This window comes from Camelina sativa, chromosome 9 (genome assembly GCF_030686135.1).
Source record: "Camelina sativa cultivar CO46 ecotype springtype chromosome 9, ASM3068613v1".
NCBI classification, from domain to species: Eukaryota; Viridiplantae; Streptophyta; class Magnoliopsida; order Brassicales; family Brassicaceae; genus Camelina; species Camelina sativa.
Genome location: NC_141888.1, coordinates 18467572 through 18490223, shown reverse-complemented (window position 1 = coordinate 18490223; position 22652 = coordinate 18467572). Strand labels below are relative to the sequence as shown.

The window sequence follows — 22652 nt, the reverse complement described above, 5'->3', positions numbered from 1 at the left end:
AGAAAATTTGTTCTTGAGGTTCTAGAGAGAGTTTGTGAGATTTCAAGGCGTTTTTGGTGAGATCTTGCTGTGGGATTGAAGATCCAAGGCTAGGAACGTGTTGGAAGGTTGCTAGGAGTGTTGGATTCGTTTCTGTTGGTCTAAATCTTCCTTCCAAGAGGTGAGTGCATGACCATGGCTTATCTAAGCCTTTGATTCCTTTGTTCTTGCTTGTTCTTGCTTGTTTGTGTGTTTTTCTTGCTTGGGATTGGTTGAAACAGGTTCCTACGGAGGTTTTAGGCTTGGGTTGTGAGTATTGGGCGATTTGGAGGAGTTTCGGAAGTGAGATTCGACTCTCGTCTTCGTGCGGATCGCAGTTGCAGAGGGAGTGTCGATCGATACCACTTGGTATCGGTCGACACCAGAAAATTGGGCATCGATCGACACTGTGGGGTAGTGTCGGTCGACACCACTGAGCCAGTGTCGATCGACACTAGGCTGGTGTCGGTCGACACCTCCCTTCCAGTTAGTCGATGTTTGATTTCCTGGTTTGTGTGTTTGTTTGTTGCTTGTCTTGGAACTTTGGAATCATTGTTGCTTGTGTGTATAGCCCAGTAGATGGGAGGATTGCCTCACTGAGTGTTTATCAAATACTCATGCATCTCAATTTGTGTTTGTGGTGCAGGTAAAGGCAAAGTGTGATCGTGGAATCAAGGCAATGAAGAGGAGGATGTTCTAGGGACTCAATTGGATGTTGTCTGGCATTGCTAGGTTGCTAGAGTTGGGTCATTAGAAACATTGCTAGGTTGCTGGTTCCTTGTTTCTTGTTGTTTGAATTGATTTTTGTTGAAGATTATGGTTATTGGTTTTTATTGGAGTATTATTGAATATTATGTTGGTGTTGTTATTTCCGCTGATGTTTGTGATTGTGGTTAGGTGGCTAGTGGGTATGGGACCACTAGTTGTAGTTCTATTTATTATATTGTATTTATTATTATTATTTATTAAAAAAAAAAAAAAGGTCGGTCGTTTCATATAAACCAAAGTTTTCCCATGCTGTCAAGTTTTGTTTTTGTTAATGCATGTTGACATTTAAACCTTTAGTGCATTATGTAAAGTTTTCACCTATTTTGTTAATTTTATAGCAATAAAAATTATGTTATTAATATAACTATATATGTATAAACACGTTCTATGTCACGGCGAGAGATGGCTTGCTATAAAAATAATATACATACTGTTTAAAAATAATATATAAAAAAATTTCTATATATTACCATGTGTTTTCGTCGTTGTTTCTTTGAATTTTGTTTCATTTCTCACTTTCATAATGCATACTAAGCAATCTTTGACTTTGAAGTGTTGACAAAGTTTCTTATGCATAATAACTAAGGTTTTTGGGATTAACAAATTTCTCACGGTTTTATTATTATTTCTATTAATTTACAGGATAGGTAGCATTAAAAAAAAAAATACACAAATGCAAGATAACAACAGAGATTATATAACACTAGATCAACTAAACAGAAAGCGTTCTTATCGTCGAACATAGTACCTCTTACAAAAAAGTGGGAAGCAAGAAATTTTAAAAAAAAAACAATGAGCCCATTGGAATAAATTTTCACATAAAATAAAAATAGAAAAGGGATTAAAGAAAATATACAGAAAATTATTAATTCTAAAAAATGTAAATACTCACTTCTATATAAACATAGATCTTCTCATATTATTCATCTAACAAAATAATTTATTCAAAATTTTTGCTTTTAACTTTGTTCTATTGGTCAAACTTCTTTTATGGGAAGACAAATTTTTCTTATTTTTTTAAACCAAAATATACTCCTACTTTCTACCTTTTCAATTTGGAATAAGTAAGATTAGTATGTTGACCCAAAAAAAAATAGAAGATTAATGTATGCATCTTCTTTTTCTAATACTGTATTTTTAAATTTATTGTAGTAGTTTTAGATTATTTTATTTAATTTATATTTACGTTTTTGAATTATTTGAGATTCATATATTACCGTGCTTATAATTTTCTATTATTTCGTTAATTATGTCAAATTAATTTTCTTCTAACTTCTCAACCTTGATTGGTTAGTCATAGATTTTTTTTTTTTTTGTGCAAACATAATTGTTACCATTCTTTCAATCTCAAAAGGAGATAAAGATGATAAGATCATCAACCTAATGGTTGGATCATATAAGCTAATCAAACACAAGCCTACAATAAACATAGATAGATTGGAAAAACATAAATCGTTGTTGATAGATTCATAGGAGCTAGGAGACAGAGACTACATCATGATGTGTTAAAGAAACTTTCATGAATACATTGGGAAATTTAACATTAGTTACTATCAAAAGATTTTGTGACGTTGGAAAAGGATCTTTAGTTTCATTGGTTTCTAGAGTAAGCCACTTTGAGATAGCTAAAAGAAATGAATATGTTCTCTCCACACAAGAGGAGTGCAGAACCGAGGTTCTCTCTATGGTGGAGGAGGTTGGACGCAAGGTTATCTCCCCAAGGGATGAAGGTGGGAGAGGTTGGACGCAAGGTTATCTCCCCAAGGAAGGAAGGCAGAGCGAAGGTTCTCTCCAAGGTGAAGCAGGTTGGACAGAAGGTTCTCTCCACAAGGGAGGAAGGCAGAACCGAGGTTCTTTCCATAAGTGTATTGTGATGTAATTAATTTTTTATTTAAAATGTTTTTTTAGCTAACAATTTTAGCGATTAAAGAAATTATGAAAAATTGAATGTAAAGATACATATAATAGTGGGGTTAATTTTTTCATATAGATAATTTCTAGGTGGTGGTAAATAATAAATTTGTAACATACAGTATACCTAGGTGTAAAAAATACACTTTTAATGGTAATATACATAAAAGATTTGTATATAGATATGAATCAGTGTATTATAGCAAATATATATATATATATATATATAAATAATATATACAATAAATTTTAATATATATTTTTAAAATTTAATTTTATTTACAAAACTTTAAATCCGCACATTGGGCGAGTCCTTATCTAATATATATATATATTACATGCCACGGGATATGGCATATATAAAATAGAAACACTTATGGGAAAATTAAAGAAACAAAAAAAATACATGATCGACGACAAGATATGGCATGCTATTATTACACGTATTACACATAGGCAGTGGACAAAGAAATCGCATTGAAATCGTGGAGTTGTAGAAGATGTTGATTTCACATTATTAAAAGGGAGAGAATTACCCATGATAACCCAGTTTTATTAATGAATAGTCAGGGTAATCTCTTTTTATTTTTATTGCTAGACTAACTTACTTTTTGTGTAATAATTTTTTATAATACCAAAACTGTTTTTTGTCTTTTTCTTTTTAAAATAAAAATGTCAAATGATTTTTTCATAAAACTATTAAATTAAAATCTAATTTCTAAATATTTATGAAAATATATTAATTGTTTAAGACCTAATTTGGTATTAGTATTAGTCAAATAAATTTTGGAAGATTTTCCATGTGTTTGCCGCTTCAAAACGTGAAACATCCTTCTCCATATACAACCACTACCAAAGTAAGATCTCTTACTCCATCTCTTATGCCTTTTTCTTTATTGACTAATTTTAGTTGTTAAGTTAATTGGATTTCTGGGCTGGGTTATTGTTAATTATAAAATTCTATTCTCCAATTTCGTTTTCAGAATTCTCTGTTCTTGTTTAGATTAAAACTTATATTAAGCAATTCAATGCTATGTTCTCTTTTCTTTGTTCTCTGTTCAAGGGAGTTTTACTTCTTTTACTTCTTGAATGACAAACTATATCATGCCTTTTTCTTTATTGACTAGTTTTAGTTGTTTCAAGTTAATTGGATTTCTGGGTTGGGTTATTGTTAATTATGAACCCCCATCCTCCGATTTCGTTTCTAGATCCTCTGTTCTTGTTTAGATTAAAACTTCTATTAAACAATTGAATTCTCTGTTCTATGTTCTCTGTTCGTGGGGGTTTTATTTCTTTTACTTCTAGGATGACAAACACGATCCAACTAAATACTTACACTTTTTATCTATGAATAGATTGTATTCTACTTTTCACTTTTTCTGATTATTTATTAATTTTATGGACGTTTTACAGGATGGAGGCACAAACAAACATCAATTTAGGATTTCCTTTGCGTTTGTTTTCACTTGGTTATGAACCAAAACCCAAGAAAAGCATCAATTATCACAGGAAGACTGACTTTTTGGAAGATGTGGAAAGTGCAGTTGGAAAGACGTGTGGAACAACATCCGTGAATCTCCTCTTGGAGTCATCGTACGGTTTGTTGATAATAAATTCACATGGTCTTCTAAGGTTGTTGAATATCTTCTTGCGAAACAACTTGTATGCAAGAAAAAATATGAGATTTGGTGTTTGTTTGGTGATAAACCAGCTCGATTCTCTTTGTCGGAGTTCGAAGAGATCACAGCTTTGGATTGTGCACCTTTTCCAGATGATTGTGAGGTTGACGTAGAAGCTAAACTGCATAAAGATTTGTGGAAAAAGTTGAAAATCAAAGGAAAGACGAATCCCTGCAAAAATGATTTGAGAAGAGTGTGAAGATGTTGCTATTTGGTCAGATGAAGACGACAAAACTCGGTTTGCATACTTAACTATAGCATTTGTTATTTTAGGCTATGATGATAAGAAGCGGCTTAGTTCTCAAATAGCTCGAATGGTTTTTGATTTGCCCAAGTTCAAAAAATATCCTTGGTAGAATGGTTTTCAAACAGCTTATTGAGTCTGTGAAACGAATCGATTATAATGCGCAATCATACACAATACATGGATTTACACAAGAGATTCAAATATGGGCTTACACACTTGTTCCCGGTCTCGGAACAAAGATTGGTCGCCCTTAACATGTTGATGGCCCTCCCCTTCTAAAGTTCAAAGGTACAAAGGGAAAAAGTAACATTGATATCCATACCACTGTAGTTAATGATGAGGTATGTATATTGTTACTTGTGTTTTACAATTGTCTTGATTTAATCTATCATAGCTTGAGAAATTTTATTATTGGTGCTGATTTAATTTGTCTCATCTTGAGAAAAATTAATATGTGTTTTACTTTGAATTGCAGAATAACATCAAAAAGTTATAGTCAAACATTTAACTTCTGCTGTTTGGGAGGATGTTGTTGTTGACAAGGAAATTGATGCTCTTCTTGAAGCCATATGAAAAGAAGGAAGTTTGCAATCTGTTAGTTGGGTGGAAGATGGTTTGACTGATTTACAATTGGAAGAGAACATAGTGGAAGAATTATGTGGAAAAGCTGAAGAGGAAAACAGAACAGACGATGATATAAAGATATCATTGAAACATAAAAGAGAGGTGGATACAATGGCTATGAAAAACACATTGGATTCAAGAGCATCAATTATTTCTAGTGAATCTGTTGAAACGCTACAGTTGAGGATCGACCAACAAACAAAAAGGATTGAGGTGTTTGAGGCTCAATTAGAGGCTATGAAAAACCAGCAACAAATCATTAAATTGATGCGCTTAAGAGTTGATCTTCTCGAGAAAGAAATAACATTGTTAAGTGAGAAGTTAAAGACTAATGAGGTAAGTCATAGTAATAAGAATCTTGTTTTGATATATTTTTCCGTATTTTAATATGAAAATTTTAACATATCGTAGGTGTTATTTTACATGGATTACTATTTAATATTTAATTTCATGGTTCTTGTATATGTAGGTTTTAAAAGAATACAAGCTAAGAGATTTTAGTGACGATGAAGAAACTCATGTGGGTGACATGCATGCTAACTTAGATGTACTAAATGGTACAAGACAAAAAGTGGTCGATTCAGATGAAGAGAGTTTAGTGGATGGACGAGACCCAAAAAACAACTGCAACTAGCAGCCGCAACAATCTTCTCCATTAAAGATATTTCAACCCACTGTTTCTAATATAGAAACATTTAAACAGAAGAAAATTGGTAAGACAATCAAATCATGGAAACTAACCATGATACTAAAATTGTGCGAGAGAAGAGTAAAAGGGAGACGAAGTCGGGGCCGTCTCTACTACCACCATATCGAGGTACGCAACCTGCTGTAGGTATCATAAAAACAGAAAACCAGTCAATGGCAATTGTTGGACGTGGATATGATCCATTTGCACCCGTTGATGTGCAAAAAGTTAAAGTTTTAGACGATTGGTTACGATTGGACAAGTAAGTTGTTTATCTACGTGACTGTCATGTTACTTGATAGGTCCCAATCAGAGTAGTAAAGAACACAAGACACCAAGGGTTTTAATAGGTAGTTATGACTACCTTCTCTGGTTTGTTTTATTGATTTATATAGAGAAGAGACTATTGAGTCCCAAAGAGATAAGGAGAACACCAAGAGATAAACACCAAAGGCCAAACATAATTATCCTAACGTAAAAGAAAACCAAAACCAAAGAACACAAATAACGAAGCCGACTTAATCCACATAGCGAGGATTAGGCTGCCGTACGCGCGTGGGCCGTGCATGACGTTCGAGCCCATCAATACCGCTCCCCCGAAGAACAACCTTGTCCTCAAGGTTGGGATCAAAGGCAGGAAAACTCGCCAAAACTTGCTCCTCCTCTTCCCACGTCGCATCCTCATCACTCAGCCCTTTCCACTTGACCAGCAACTCCCACAGTTTCTTGTTGCCGACCTGCAGTTGCCGCCGACGGAGAGTCTTCTCGGGTTGCAAATGGAGATAACCATTCTCACGCAGTGGCGGAAGCTCCCCCGGTGTCAGTGGTGTCGCTCCAATGTAGGGCTTCAACAGCAAAACATGAAACACGAGATGGATCCTAGAACCCGCCGGCAGCGCTTGACGATAAGCCACCACTCCAATCTTGGCCTCAACCTGAAACGGTCCAAAGTACTTGTGAGAAAGCTTTTGCGAAGTATGCCGGAGAACTGACCATTGTCGATACGGCTTAAGGCGCAGGTAAACCCAGCTACCGCACCCCAACTGTAGGTCACGTCGCTTGGCGTCTGCATGTTGCTTGGACCGATTGTTAGCAGAGTGAAGGTGTCGCTTTAATTCAGATAATAACTCCTCCCGAGTTGCCAACTGTTCATCAACCTCGGCGAGAGTTGAAGACCCAACTTCGTACGACGGAATGGCCGGGGGTGCGCGACCTTACAATGCTTGAAACGGAGTAGTTCCCGTAGACAAATGATACGTTCTGTTGTACCAAAACTCCGCCCAAGGCAAGAGAGAACTCCACTGTGTGGGACGGTTCTGAACAAAGCACCGAAGAAACTGCTCGATACACCGATTAACCACCTCGGTTTGGCCGTCCGACTGCGGATGATAAGCCGAGGACATCCGCAACTGCGTTCCCGCCAATTTCCAAAACTCTCTCCAAAACAAACTCACAAAGATTGGGTCACGGTCACTTACAATAGACCGAGGCATCCCATGGTGCCGAACTACAGCTTCGACAAACTTGGCAGCCACTGTTTTAGCAGTATACTGGTGTGCTAAAGCGACCAAGTGGGCAGACTTAGATAACCACCATGATCGATTTATGACCATTCGAACGAGGGAGGCCATCGACAAAGTCCATAGAGACATCCTCCCAGATTTGATCAGGAACCGGTAACGGCTGTAGTAGTCCCGCTGGCGTAAGTGAAGATGATTTGGCACGCTGACAGATATCACATTCCGCTACATGTTGCTTCACGGTACGATGCATTGACGGCCAATAGAACTGTCGTGCCAACCTTTTATAGGTGCGGAGAACACCGGAGTGACCTCCCATGGGCGTGTCATGGTGCTCTCACAATAGTTGAGCAATTAACGGCGACGATGGTGGCACCACCACCCGATTCTTGTAACATAACATCCCATTACGCCATGAATAAGGATTGCCAGAGTCTGAACTTGCTAACTTTGCAATCTTCTACATATAAACATCCTCCTTGGCTAGCTCGCGGATGTCATCCCAGAGACTTGTCTGCTGAACAAAAACCCCGTTCAGTTCCGGGCTTCCCATAACCCGTGACAACACGCCTGCCACCACATTTGCCTGCCGGGTTTGTAAGTGATTTTGTAGTCATATCCCACCAATTTTCCCATCCACTTATGTTGTTCAGGAGTCAAAATTCGTTGCTCCAAAAGGTAGCGTAGACTACTCTGGTCGGTTTGTATGACAAATCGTCGCCCCAAGAGATACGGTCTCCATGTCCTGATTGCGATGACTATCGCAAGCATCTCGCGTGCATATGTTGACCAAGAGCGCTTAGTCACCCCCAAAGCTCGACTCATATAGGCAATTGGTCGATCCGCTTGTGACAGGACAACACCAATTCCCTCATCCAAAGCATCTGTTTGAATCACGAACGGCATCAAAAAATCAGGCAATGCCAGTGTAGGCGTTGTAGTCAACGCCACCTTCAAGGCCGAGAAAGCCTCTTCTGCCTCTGTACTCCACACAAACCCACCCTTACAAAGCAAATTTGTGAGAGGGCGTGCAACTAGCCCATAGTCCTTGACAAACTTATGGTAATATCCTGTCAAACCCAGGAATCCGCGAAGCTCCGTGATCGTCGTGGGTACTGGCCAATCCAACATAGCCTGTATCTTTGTTCTATCAACCTTCACCCCTTCAGCAGAGATGATGTGCCCAAGATATTCCAGTTCCCGCTGGCCAAAGTCACACTTCTTAAGCTTCACCGCCAGTTGTGATTGACGTAGAATCGAAAAAATCTGCTCAACATGCTCAAGATGTGCTTCCCAAGTAGAGCTATAGATAAGAATGTCGTCAAAAAATACCAACACAAAGCAGCAAATAAACGGTCTGAAAATATCATTCATCAACGCCTGGAACGTAGACGGTGCATTACATAGGCCAAACGGCATTACCAAAAATACTCATAATGTCCATTATGAGTTTGAAAAGCTGTTTTCGGTATATCTTCTGGATGCATTCTAACCTGGTGATATCCCGCTGTAAGATCCAACTTGGTAAAGAAAACTGCACCATGAAGTTCGTCCAACATGTCGTCAACAGTCGGGATTGGAAATCTATCCTTGATGGTAACTGAGTTGAGAGCCCGATAGTCCGTACAAAACCGCCAAGTCCCATCCGTCTTCTTCACGAGTAGGACCGGTGATGAGAATGGGCTGGAACTAGTACGAATTATTCCTGCTTGCAACATATCATTCACTTGCCTCTCGATCTCCTCTTTCTGAAAATGCGCATAGCGATAACGACGCACGTTTACCGGATCCGTGCCTTCCTGCAAGGTTATGCGATGTTCGATGTTCCTATGAGGAGGTAGGGATGTTGGAACACGAAATAAGTCCTCATATTCTTGTATGAGAGGTTGCATCTCGCCCGGTATCCCCAACTCTCTCTCTGTTGCTCACATTAGCTTCCATGTCTTCGATCCTCTCTTTGTTAGTTCCCGCCATGTTTGATAGCACCAATAGTGGTCCGAATCAAAGGTTTGATGAATAAAGAATTTGCTCTTGACACCACAAGTGGTCCGAATCAAAAGCTGAATGCCGCTCTGATACCAAATTGATAGGTCCCAATCAGAGTAGTAAAGAACACAAGACACCAAGGTTTTTAATAGGTAGTTATGACTACCTTCTATGGTTTGTTTTATTGATTTATATAGAGAAGAGACTATTGAGTCCCAAAGAGATAAGGAGAACACCAAGAGATAAACACCAAAGGCCAAACATAATTATCCTAACGTAAAAGAAAACCAAAACAAAAGAACACCAAGAACAAAGTCGACTTAATCCTCATAGCGAGGATTAGGCCGCCGTACGCGCGTGGGCCGTGCATGAAGTTCGAGCCCATCATGACTAATGTAGTGATTCTCTTGCAGTTTTTTTAATAAGTAAACGTTTGGTAGCTTGTAGTGAATACCCTATTGGCTCCCAGCAAAGTGGTGTGGAGTTTTTTCATCTTCTGCGAACTCCTCAAAAGTGGCTAAATGAAGAGGTTATTATAGCATTCAATAATAACATGTTTTAGTTTTTTTCAAGTATATTATGCTTTCTTATGATAATCTATTATGTCCATTTTTAACAGCATATTAACAGTGGCATGAACTTGCTGCGATTAAGATTAATGAAGAATCCATAAGCGTTTAGAAGTGAGAGGATTGCTTTTACAGATGCTTATTTCACAGCAATTTGGTCTAAAAGTTACAAGGATTTTCTAGAGTCAAAAGCACTTCCTATTTTTCCTAACGGATCATTTGAATATGTTAGTGGGGAATTACTTGCATTTGCTAAAACAGGAAAGAAATGGAGGACAGAGGTGGATGATATTTATGGTGTTCTCCATGTCAATAACGACCATTGGGTAGGACTGTTCATTTCTATCCCGAATCGCTCTGTTGATGTCTTTGATTGTGGGTATAAAGGTAGTAAGAATGAAGATATTCTCACAGCGGTGAAGCCAATAGCTCATATGTTACCACATTTACTTCGAGCAGCTGCATCATCAATAGAAAAGGCAAAAATGAGTGTCGAGCAATACAAAATTCGACGGCCGCGGACCAACTTTCCCTAAATGCATAAAGTGGGTGACTGTGGAATATATGCCATAAAGTTTGTCGAATGCCATGCTTTAAACGCTGAGTTTACGCAGCCTCTATCTGATACAAGCATCAAAATGGTTAGAGAGAAGCTTGCAGCTGAGATTTTTGACGAGACGGAGCAAGATTGTCGAACAGTCTCTAACCCAATCCCAATTGGAGACCATGAGTTATTACATTCATATTGATTTTTCATTTATTTTGACTAGTTATGGCTGCTTCATTTTTATCACAATATTCATATATTCTGTGCGTTACAGATTTTTACAGACTTTAAATTTACATTTCAAATGATGATTATATTTTTCAATGATGCTTTGAACAGTCTTCCATATCTGATAATCAAATTTAAGCAGGGACATTCATGTGCTTCTATAAAGAACAACAAAAGGAAATTTAAGCAGGACATGCATGTGCAGTATACACAAACGACTCAATATATATATATATATATATATATATATATATATATATAGTATTACTTGTAAGTTGTAACAACACGTGTGGTAGCCACCACATGCAACTTCAAATGAATATGACACTTCATTAATAATCGATGGTATCAGGCCTTTGGAATTAAACTACGTAATGATAATCTGAAAACCAAAGCATAATCCTCAAACAATATGTTAAAGAACCTGATGAAAAAAATAATTAAATGTTATTGCAAGTTGCACGATTATGTCCAGCCTTCTTACATTGTGAACATGTATGATGTTTACATAACTTCTGGATTGATGACTTCTCACAGAACTTCTTTTTTTTTTTTTTTTGAATAGTTTTTTACCCATCGCCTTTTCAAGTGCAGAAAGGTATCTTGACTTCTTTGGTCTACCCAGCACCACGAATTTCCTCCAGTGGAAGACATCTTTTGTTTGTTATATCAAGCGGAGACTCCAATTCAACATCTTCTGGTTTAATAGACTCAGCATATGCATTGTACCAATAGATTTTTGTGTAGTAACGATGTATGATGATAAGAATGAAGAACACAATCTCACTTCTTATCTGTGTGATACACTGTTTATACAAGACTAGAGCCACCGGCACATCACCGATTCATCAACTCTATCTCCCAAGCAACACATATGTCACTTTTACAATTCACAAACAATGCATAAAAGAACTACAATGACTGTTCTCAGTTTATATACACTACAAGAAAACAGGGTATTTACGACTATGTTTGGCGACTAAATGCGTAGTCGGAAAATTAAGCGACTATTTGCCAACTATCTTACGACTATTTTACAACTGCGTAGCATTAGTCGTAACTCAGACGTTATTTGCCGACTAAATACAATAGTCGGTATTGTAGTCATTGATTAACGACCATTATACGACTAAATGGGAAGAACTTAATTTTGTTGGATCAAAGCAGCTAATTTGGCGACTACGTAGCAACTCTTTCTAATAGTCGGTAATTTGGCTACTAAGTAGTGACTAATGATTTGGCATTCTTCACATATATATAAACTATAAATACATGCATCATGTTGTGGCATTCTCATATTAATATCATTTTCAAAGGCACAAACAAAATATATGTAAGTAATATCAATTTTTTAATGCTTGGTTTACCATATCTATACTTATTATTAATTATTAATTGTTAATTGTTTTAGACTTGAGCTTTTGTTTTCTATTAGTACAGTTGTGAATTGGTTGCAAAGTGAAAAATTACCTATGAAAGGTGAAGCTCAAGAAAATGTATATGAATCAGTAGGTCTGATCTTTTAAAATTAGTATCTTCATTTATGCTAAGTCATAAAATGTAATTTTAATTTAAAAATAGAAAATGTAATTTTTATTATAGTAAGTATATATGTAAATAATGTTTGTAAATTTAAAGTGATAAATATATTATGTAGTGTATATGTAAGTAGTATGCTTTAAATAATATGTAAAGTAAATTAAATTATATGTTTTTTATAAAATTAATGTTGGCTACTGATTGGCGACAAAAAAGTGACTAAATTCATAAAAATTGTTATTACGTCTTGGACTAGATTTTGGACCAGATTTTGGACTCCAAAACAAGCCCAATTGTTTAAAATATTTTGCACCAACTGATCCGCGACTAATAAGCGACTAAGTTTAAAACATTTTGGGTTAATTAAACCCGGGAATCCATTTACGCGGTCCAGCCCATCACCCTAACAAACAAGATAACCCTAATTTTTCAACCCTAATCTCTCATTTCTCACCATCCTTCATCTTTCTTCTGCCAAATTCTCTCTCAATCGCCGAAACCCTAATCTCTCAATCTTATTTCTCACCATCCTTCGTCTTCCTCCTGCCAATTCTCACGATGCGTCCTTTTAAGAAGCCTGGACGAAAGAGGAATGTTGTCGCCAACGCTACTCTCAGAGTCGGTGGCTCTAACCCTCCGTCGAAGGTGAGAAGAGTCAACCCATTACCGCCTCAATACAACTTCACGCCGGCGGCTCAAAATCCTACGCCTCAGACGCCACAAGTACCAGTCCGTGTTTCCCCCCAACTTTCGACGTCAGCCGCACTGCAGGTCAGAAACTATCCACCACCACAGACTCTATTTCAGAACTCCGTGAATCGAAGCGTTGATGACCAACTAACTCGGTCATTACCAGAAGTTCAGAACAATCCTCCGGTGAGATCGAATCCTTTGCATGATTCTGCAAGATCTCCAGCTCAGAACAACCCTCCGGTTCGATCGATTCCATTGCATGATTCTGCGAGATCTGCAGCTCAGAACTCTCCAGCTCAAAGTCATCCTTCTTCTCACGGTAACAACTTTGATGAGTCAGATCCAGTGTTGCCGGAACTCCGGAAGGACACGTTGAGGGCTCTTAACGCCATACTTATGGTGCCGGACCGTCATACTTTTACCACCGTCCTCTCTCCAGAACCGAGGCCTAACACGACTTGGTATGTAAACACGTATAAATCTCCAGCTCATAACATGTTTTCATATGTTTTCTTCTAGATTAGAGTTTGTTTTCTAGATTAGAGTCGATGACTTCGTTGATTTTAGATGACACACAACATCACTATTGTTTATTGTTTTGTCGAGTACTATTGTTTATTGTTTTGTCGAGTACATGAACTATTGTTTATTGTGTTTGTCATTCCCAAGTCTCTCATCATTTAGTAGTAACTAGAAGAGTATATGTGTTTTGTCATGAACTATTGTTTATTGTGAGTACATGAACTATTGTTTATTGTGTTTGTCATTCCCAAGTCTCTCATCATTTAGTAGTAACTAGAAGAGTATATATGTTTTTTGTCATGAACTATTGTTTATTGTGAGTACATGAACTATTGTTTATTGTGAGTACATGAACTATTGTTTATTTTGTTTGTCATTCACGAGTCTGACTTGATTCTTATGTTATGAGGTTTACTCGGGATGCCAGATCACAACTGGTGCGGAAGATTACAAAGGTTTTTACAAACAAATTTGATGGTCCATTCTACAATTGGTCATGTGTGCCTCCGGATAGAAGAGAAAGATACTTCCTTGAGTTTGCGGTATATTTTTCTGTCATATATCATTTATAGATAGGTTTTAATTGTTGCTTATCACTAACTTAATTCTATTTTCTTTTTCCTAGAAAACACACACTTGGGATCCATTGATTATAGGGACAGTGCAACATTTTTTCTATGAGATATGTCAACGCCGGATGAAGAACATGGTAAGCGACGTTAGGACTAGTCGAGTGCAACCTAAATGGATCGAGGGTGAACTCTGGAAAACAATGGTTGCGCAGTGGGATACTGAAGAAGCACAAGAAAGGAGTCGAATCTATTCCAATGCTCGTATGTCAGACCATAATGGTCTCGGTCCACACTCACATTTATCTGGGCCAACATCGTATCAACAAGTCAAACAAGGCTTGGTGAGTAACTTTAACTTATGTCTTAACCTTTCTTTTGTAACTTTAACTTATGTCTTAACTTTTTTTTATTTTTGTAACATTCCAGGCAGAGAAACTTGGGAGACCGGTGAGTCTTGGTGAGGTTTTCAAAGAGACACATACAAGGCCAGATGGTACGTATGTCGATTGAAAAGCCGAGAAGATCTTCTCAACTTATGAGAAAAACTTACAAGCTAAGATATCTGAGATCGAGTCAGATCCTTCACGAGCTCAGGAGCTCACAGCAGATGATTATACGACCATCTTTCTTCAGGTAAAGTACCATTTTCACAATCTATATTTAAAGAGTCTTCAAAACTTTCATTTTCAGAACTAACAGTTTCATTTTTTCTTTTCTAAGTCCACTGAGAAGGATTCACGAGGTAATATTTTTGGACTTGGAAGCCTCAAGGATCATCTTTAGGATCTTCTCAATGGCAAGAGCTATCAACGAGGAGAGTCTTCATCGTTTGTAGCATTACAAGAGCAAGTGAAGGAAGCTCATCGTATAATTGAAGAACAAACTGCTCGTGAAGCAGAACACTCCAAAGTTCAGGCTGCGCAACAGAAGAAGATAGAGCACTTGGAAAAGTTCATCCGTACGATGTGTCCGGCCTATGTCGAATTCCAAGAGTCTGAATCAAGTGATGCATCCACCGCCACTCCAACACAACAACCTCCTTCTTAGGTTACTTCTTAGGCTACTTATTATGGTTTAGATTCTCTTTTGGTTATTATGAACTTGTCACTTTGGGATGATGTGTCAATCATAGTTTTTGATTGATCACTTTTGATTCTCTTTTTGTAATTGCTAATGTGGTGAACAAATTACTATTGTGGTGAACTTTTGGTTATTAAAAAATATGAATTTTAGGTTTCTGTTTGATTAGAAATTGGATTTATAAAACAAAACAAAACAATTTTGATTGTAATCACTATAGTCGTCAAACCAGCCATTAAATCTGACTTAAAGTCGTCGTAATATAGTCGTCAAATAGTCGTTAAATAGTAGCCACGGAGTCGTATAATTTAACGACGAATTCACAACTATTTTCAAACTAGTCGTAACATAGTAATCCAATAGTCGTAACAAGTAACGACTAACTTACGACTATGTTTACGACTACAAGCCATAGTCGTAATATTGTCGCTATTTACCGACTATGTTACGACTGAATTTCCTTACCGACTACCGATTTACGACAACAAATATTAGTCGTAAATTAGTCGTAATGTATGATTTAGCGACTATTTAGTGACTAATAGTGCAGTCGTAAATCACCTGTTTTCTTGTAGTGATACAAATGTCTTCAGTCCCTTGCATGTGCTTCTCATGTGCTTATCATATGAGTGTTTCTTCGGATAGATTGGGATGCTTCATAGCAGCAGCAAGAGCGTGTTCACATGGAATCTTATCAATATTATAAACACAAAAAGTGCAACGCATCTATTACAAGTGGAAAAAGTAGTTTAGGAAATTAAGTCTTTAACATATATGAATTATGAAAAGAAAAAAAACGCACCTGTTGTAGATCAACGACACAAGCAAGTTCACCGCCATTGACATGGCTACGATGAGCATCTATGTGTTGCACATAAAGAGTATTGGCAATAACAGTTCTTTTTTTCAAAGTTTTTTCAACTTTAGGAGTGAACAGAGTTGGTTGTGACATAGCGCGCTCCCGACGTCTCATAAACCACTTCGAAATCAACTTTCGCAACTCATCTAATAAACAAGCAATAGGATATTCACGCGCATTTAAAAGAACATTATTCATAGACTCGGCGATGTTGCTTGTCATTATACCATACCTATTTCCTGGAAAATTTGCTCGAGACCACAAACGAACATCAATCTTCTCCAAATATGTCGCAAGCTCAGGCTTTTGAATTCGAATGTCATTGAATATCGTAGTGAACTCAGAAACTCTGTAAGCTCTCATGGCTCTTTTTACCAAGATCAATAAACTACTGTCTTTGTAATTCTTGAGAAGATTTTGATGGAGATGATATGTACATATTCCCCGATGAGCTAATGGAAACACCTTGCTAATTGTTTTACCAATCGATTTGTGTCTATCAGAAATCAAAACATGCTCTTGATGGTTGGGGCATATTGTACGTAACTGAGTTAGAAACCACGCCCATGCAACATCATTCTCATAATCTACAATTCCAAAAGCTAGGGGGGAATATCTTACCATTTCCATCTTGCCCAACAGCTACAAGCAAAACACCCAAAAACTTTCCTTCTAAATGAGTCCCATCCACCACAATCACATTTCTTATAAACTGAAAACCATTGATACATGCACCAAAAGCAATGAATAAATACTTAAATCTATCTTCTTCATCGCATTCAAGTTCGGTAATTGTACCTAGATTTGCTGCCTTAATCCTATGCAGATAAGAAGGCAAATCAACAAACCCACTCTCCCATGTACCTCTTACCATCTCACGTGCATGCACTAATGCTTTGTATTCTTTCCAGTAATCAATGTCAATACCATACATTGCCTTCATCACATCCATGATATGCATAGGTCTTATTCCTACACTAATTTTTCCAAATTTTGCCAAATACAACTCTCCAAAACATTTTGATGTTGCTTGTCGATGACGAGAACACCTTTTAGTAACAGGACATGTATGAATATCTATGTACTTTCGTACCTTAAACTGAGAAGATCTTCTAATCGTTGATGCATGGATCCTCCAAGAACAACCAGGGACATAACAATTCAGCACTAGCAAAGTTTTCGTAGACTTGATGGTTGTATAATCAAAATTCTGAAAAATCGTGATCATACGTAACTTAAACTGCAACTCTTTCTTACTATCATATATTTTCCCTACCCATATACGTTCAAGAGTCTGTGCCGTGGTGTTTAGACTTTCTAAACCTCGAATCATTTGCTTTTCGATCTTCCCACTAAAAGACATATCTGAAGAAGACGCTTCATTACCATCAATTGAACGACAATAATATTCGTCTTCGTCGAATTCAGCAAATGTAAGACTTTTTTTCTCATCACCACCACAACCAGCAATTATACCACTTTGGACCTCTTCGTGACAAACATTGTATTGTAAACAACTTTTGACTTCCTCTTCACCACATCCATCAAGAGTGCCACTTTTTTCCTCATCTACACAATATCCATCAAGTGTACCACTTTTTCCTCATATATACAATATCCATCAAGAATACCACTTTTTTCTTCATGTTCACCACCCTCATCAATGGTGCCACTTGTTTCATCATTGTCTTTAGTTTCCTGTTAAATAAGAGAATTTGATTAGTAAAGTGAATCAAGAATGATGGAGCATGAAAAAAAATACTACCAAACAAGTCTGCTAAAATTAAAATTAGAAGTCTCCCAAAACACAAGAAACCGTCCACAAACTAACTACAAGTCGGCAGACTAACTTGACAAAATATATTTAAGAAGTCTACCAAAAATGTGAAGACTTCACCGAAGTTTATATGTATCTCCGCAGACTAACTATAAGTCTGGCAAAATATATTTAAGAAGTCTACCCAAAATGCGAAGACTTCACCGAAGTCTATATGTATCTCCGCAGACTAACTATAAGTCTGGCAATATATATTTTAGAAGTCTACCAACAATGTGAAGACTTCACCGAAGTCTATAAATCTCCGCAGACTAATTATAAATCTGACAAAATATATTTTTGAAATCTACCAAAAATGCAAAGACTTCACCGAAGTCTATGAATCTCCGTAGACTAACTATAAGTCTGACAAAATATATTTTTGAAATCTACCAACATTGCGAAGACTTCACCGAAGTCTATGAATCTCCGCATACTAACTATAATACTGACAAAATATATTTTTAAGTCTACCAAAAATACGAAAACTTTTACGTAAATCTGCTGATAATCTATATACTTATAGTAAATTTGATGATAAATCCAAGTCTACCAAAAAAAGCAGACTTTGGAAGAGCTCGTCTTCACGAAGTCAGCCAAAACATGGCATACTAATTAAACTTTTCATATTCCACATCAATAAAACTTCTAGAAGAGTTACCTCCATCTCGATGATCGTTGAATATTGGAGATTAAGGTTACAGTTGCGTTTGTTATTCACCATTGATTGTATTCAAAAATCCTACAAACCGAAAGCTTATTAATTAAAAATCTTATACAATATGCAATATAACACTGAATCATAATCAAACTAATTTTTTAATACAAACAGAAGGTAGCTTACCGTTTCCACTTCAATGATTTACAAACAGAAGATTAACCAATGGTTTTGATATACTTAAAATTGCAGAAGATGAACAGTGGATATATCCATGGTTGAAGGTTGAAGATGAATGACTATGTCAAACGTTTCATCATTTGATTCACTTATTAAATTGTTTCCTTTATTAGTTTCATTTTCCTAATATTTCCTAATTCAAATTTTGTTTTTAAATAATATTCTAAACATTTAATGTAATATTTTATATGTGATTTTTACAATATTTATGTAGTTAAAAAGGAAGATGAATAATATGTGGAGGGATAATATGGTAAAAATGTACTTTACAAATCTTTTAAAATCTTGATAGGTTAGTTTAGTTGTTTCTAATAAATTCTAGGTTATTATAGCAAATCTCCCTTATTAAGGCGATGATACAATTTGATAAGGCGGTATCATTTGGCACACTTGGAGATGTTTATAGAGATGGCCATTGGGGAGATGGGCACCAGGTACACGGACCACCTCACAGTCTTGGGATAACGAGAAATTGTAAGTGGTGACAAGATGATGAAGGAAAACTGAAATCTGAAGCCTAGCGAACTCTGCACCAGCGCATTGTCTAAGTCCCGTTCCAAACACCATAAAAGTTTTAGACCCTGACCGCAACTCTTTCCCCTGTACACCATAATTATCATCAATATATGCATATAATGTTGCAACTAATGGATAGAGCTAGAAAATTAGAGAATTTTGATATTAATTTGGAAAACAAAGCATAGAATATGTTTCCATAAAATATGTACACTAAAGTAAGTGTACAATACCTCCTACCTCCAAGGATTAAACACAAAAGGTTTTTCATAGATTTCAGGATCAAAATGAACCATTGTAGGTATAATCATCACTATCCAACCTTCCGGAATCGTGTATCCTGTGGATACAAAGATTTCCACAAATGTGTTGAACTTCATTTATTTTTAATCCATATACAATTTAGTAGTGGCCTGGTGAGTACTAATTACCACTTACCTTTGATTTCCACATCCTTCACCGCTTTTCTAAACATCATAGGATCCAGATTTGTTATTCGAAGCGACTCATTTATAACCTATAAAGTCATAGAAACACAGGGGCACCATGTAAATCTGATAAATGATGTATTAACCTTAGAGCTAAGTAAAGTAAAGTTACCATGTTGGTGAAAGTCATATTGTGTCTGTATTCTTCCCAAGTAATCCCACCATCTTTTTCTTTTCTGCTTTTCTGCTCTCTCTGACAAATTATTCATATACAGCAGATATTCTCAATACAAATGCAAAATATATTGAACATACTTAACAGGACCACGACTACTATCAGTAATTTGTTTTTATTTGTCTAACAACAAACACTAGACTACATGTCATGGTCGACTACTATCACATGCTTAGATGAAAATATACTAGCTTATCGATCCATATGCATGTATGATATATGACATACCTTTAACTCTGCGAGAACTTTTGGGTTTTCCGATAGGAATTTCACAGCCAAGCAAGTGGCCTTAGATGTGGTATCTTGAGTGATACATGAAAGAGTAAAGATGAGGGCCACAATTGCATCTTCATTCACTAAGCCTCCTGATATCTCTAAGTCCTCTATTGCCGTGTTGAGGAAGTCATCGTACTTCTCATTTGATGTTTTCCTCCTCGTGTAGATATCCCTTATCCCTTGGATTCCTTCTCTGCATGCCTTCATACAATATTATATACAACTGATCATATATCCCTTGGTTTCGTGTTATAAGTTAGTTACTTCCCGAGAATGCTAAAAAAGAAAAATAAAAAATATAAAATAAATAAAAAAAATCGCACCCGAACGGTATTATAGAGACCCCTCCCAGCAGAGATAATATAGGATGATCGAAACCAATCAAAACTGAAGGCCTTAAAGTTTGCCATAAGCTTTGCTTGAGTCTCTGGTTTGAGATTACTTATCATCTTTGGTGTCAAGTGCGCTATAATCAACTGCAAATATATTTTTTTAAAAGGCTTAAAGAGTGTGAAACTAGCATGCAACATTGTAACTGAAATTTATCACACTAAAATATAAAAGAGAAAAGATAGACTACACTTGATACTGCGTCCTTAACGTCAAATCTTCCTTTGCTAGCCTTCGAAACAAGATGCTCGCGTGTAACACGGTCCATATCTTTTAATATCTTCCGCTTCAAACCCTCGGAGGACAAAAGATGCAGGGTTGTTTGTTTCATGTGCTTGTGGATGTTTCCTATCTTGAAGAACAAGCTATCTTTTCCTAGTGGCTTTACTAAAGCATCCGGGTAACTTAAAATGAACGACTTGTTCTCTTGTCGTAAAATATCCATGTTAACATCCTTATCCGTCGAAACAATTGTTTTTACACCAAGAATGTTCGTCCGAAACAAAGGCCCATACCTGAAACGATCACACAACACACATACAGAATCTATATATTTATATATTTATCGTGTATAGTTAAAGAGTGTAAAATCTGAAGACTGACCTCAACACCTTTTTCTTGAGATATGGATTGATCTCGCAGAATCCATGAGGCTTAAAGAAATTGAATGTCACTCCGATGATCGGAAAACCCATTGATCCCGGAGGTAACTTGCCGTTAGATTTAGGATTGGACCATCGGTACCACCAATGGCCAATCCTCACAGCCACTAAGGCTATAACCCACAATCCTATCATCAAAAACAAGCTCATATTGTTGTGAGGCGGAACAATGAATTCGTGGGTGTTAAATAGATAAATAAAAATTATTTAACTTTCACAAGTTGGATAAAAAATGTGATAAATGTGACAATATATTGGAATGAATCGCCTACCAACTAAAATTTTTTATATACAAAAAATTAAATATCATGAACCTCATATATTGTCCTTGGCTTCATAATGATGAGCACTGATATTTAATAAGCATAAGAACACATATATAAGATCGATGTTGGCAAAATTGTATTACATTTTTCTGAAAAAAAGAAAATATATTACTCATTTAGTCTCATAAAAATAAAGTTACAGATAAATAAACCTAATTAAGACTTATTTAAAACAAAATTTTTTTTGTTGAATTTCAAAATGAAGTTTCTAATAAATTCAACTATTATTCAATAACGTATTTCCCTTTTTTTTTTCAAAAACTTGGACTGTCTATTTGAATTCATGTTTTCACACTATTTTAAATTCTTGTATTATTCAGTCTCTTGATTCCATTTAAATAAACTTTTGAGAAACGTCCATGTTACAGTATCCTTTTTCAAAAATAGTACATAAGAAAAAAAAAAATCAAAATACCACTAAAATTATATACTATTATTCTGCAACATATACGAAAGTTAAAAATTACCACATCAGCAGCTTTCTCTCTCTTTGGCGATCATAAGAGCTGAAACGACCGTACCTGAATTCCCATTCCTTACATAGGATCCATGGAAAACAATCTCATCAGAATTCCATAATTCCGACGAGACAACCGACGTAGAAATCGCTTCTTATAAAAATTCTCACAAATATACCAAACCCTACCTCATCTAGTTACTGAGTCGCACAACCAACCACCCCTAGCGACCGAGTAACAAGAGAGGTGGGCTAGAATATTTGATTTCGTCCAGCCACGAACAACACTCCCCACAATTGTTCCAACTTACTATCAACTCCTCTAATGTCGAATGTCACCTCCATCTGGTGTCGAACGTCACCCATCACACCACTTGCGAACCAACACACACACCGACACTCATGGCATCACTTCTGTCAATCACTCCTCATCCAAACCGAACTCCAGCTGTCCTCTTAGGACCCAAACACACAACAACATGCTGGTGTCGACCGACACCACCTTGGTGTCGCTCGACACCCCAACTTTACCACAAAATTTTCTATACCAGACCACAATAGAAACATTGGACTTTGTTTCATCCTCCAAACATTGCCC

General features: G+C 36.6%; 2 protein-coding genes and 1 pseudogene across 3 annotated transcripts; all 3 read right to left on the bottom strand.

Moving 5' to 3' along the window:
• Nucleotides 1-6453: 6453 nt before the first annotated feature.
• On the bottom strand, nucleotides 6454-7774 carry LOC147938274 (uncharacterized). The gene is made up of 2 exons (XM_087465558.1): nucleotides 7546-7774; nucleotides 6454-7148 (listed from the first exon to the last, which is right to left on the bottom strand). Exons 1-2 carry the CDS (start codon nucleotides 7772-7774, stop codon nucleotides 6454-6456), a joined length of 924 nt encoding a protein of 307 aa, XP_087321684.1.
• Nucleotides 7775-15812: 8038 nt separating this feature from the next.
• LOC104715259 (uncharacterized) lies at nucleotides 15813-18533 on the bottom strand. The gene is made up of 5 exons (XM_087465557.1): nucleotides 18528-18533; nucleotides 17664-17748; nucleotides 16672-17619; nucleotides 15994-16568; nucleotides 15813-15881 (listed from the first exon to the last, which is right to left on the bottom strand). Exons 1-5 carry the CDS (start codon nucleotides 18531-18533, stop codon nucleotides 15813-15815), a joined length of 1683 nt encoding a protein of 560 aa, XP_087321683.1.
• Nucleotides 18534-19141: 608 nt separating this feature from the next.
• LOC109126420 (cytochrome P450 708A2-like) lies at nucleotides 19142-21424 on the bottom strand (annotated as a pseudogene). Its single transcript, XR_015567387.1, has 8 exons — nucleotides 21213-21424; nucleotides 20800-21124; nucleotides 20543-20695; nucleotides 20172-20420; nucleotides 19881-19961; nucleotides 19719-19797; nucleotides 19514-19620; nucleotides 19142-19364 (listed from the first exon to the last, which is right to left on the bottom strand). The product of XR_015567387.1 is annotated as a cytochrome P450 708A2-like (transcript).
• Nucleotides 21425-22652: the final 1228 nt, after the last annotated feature.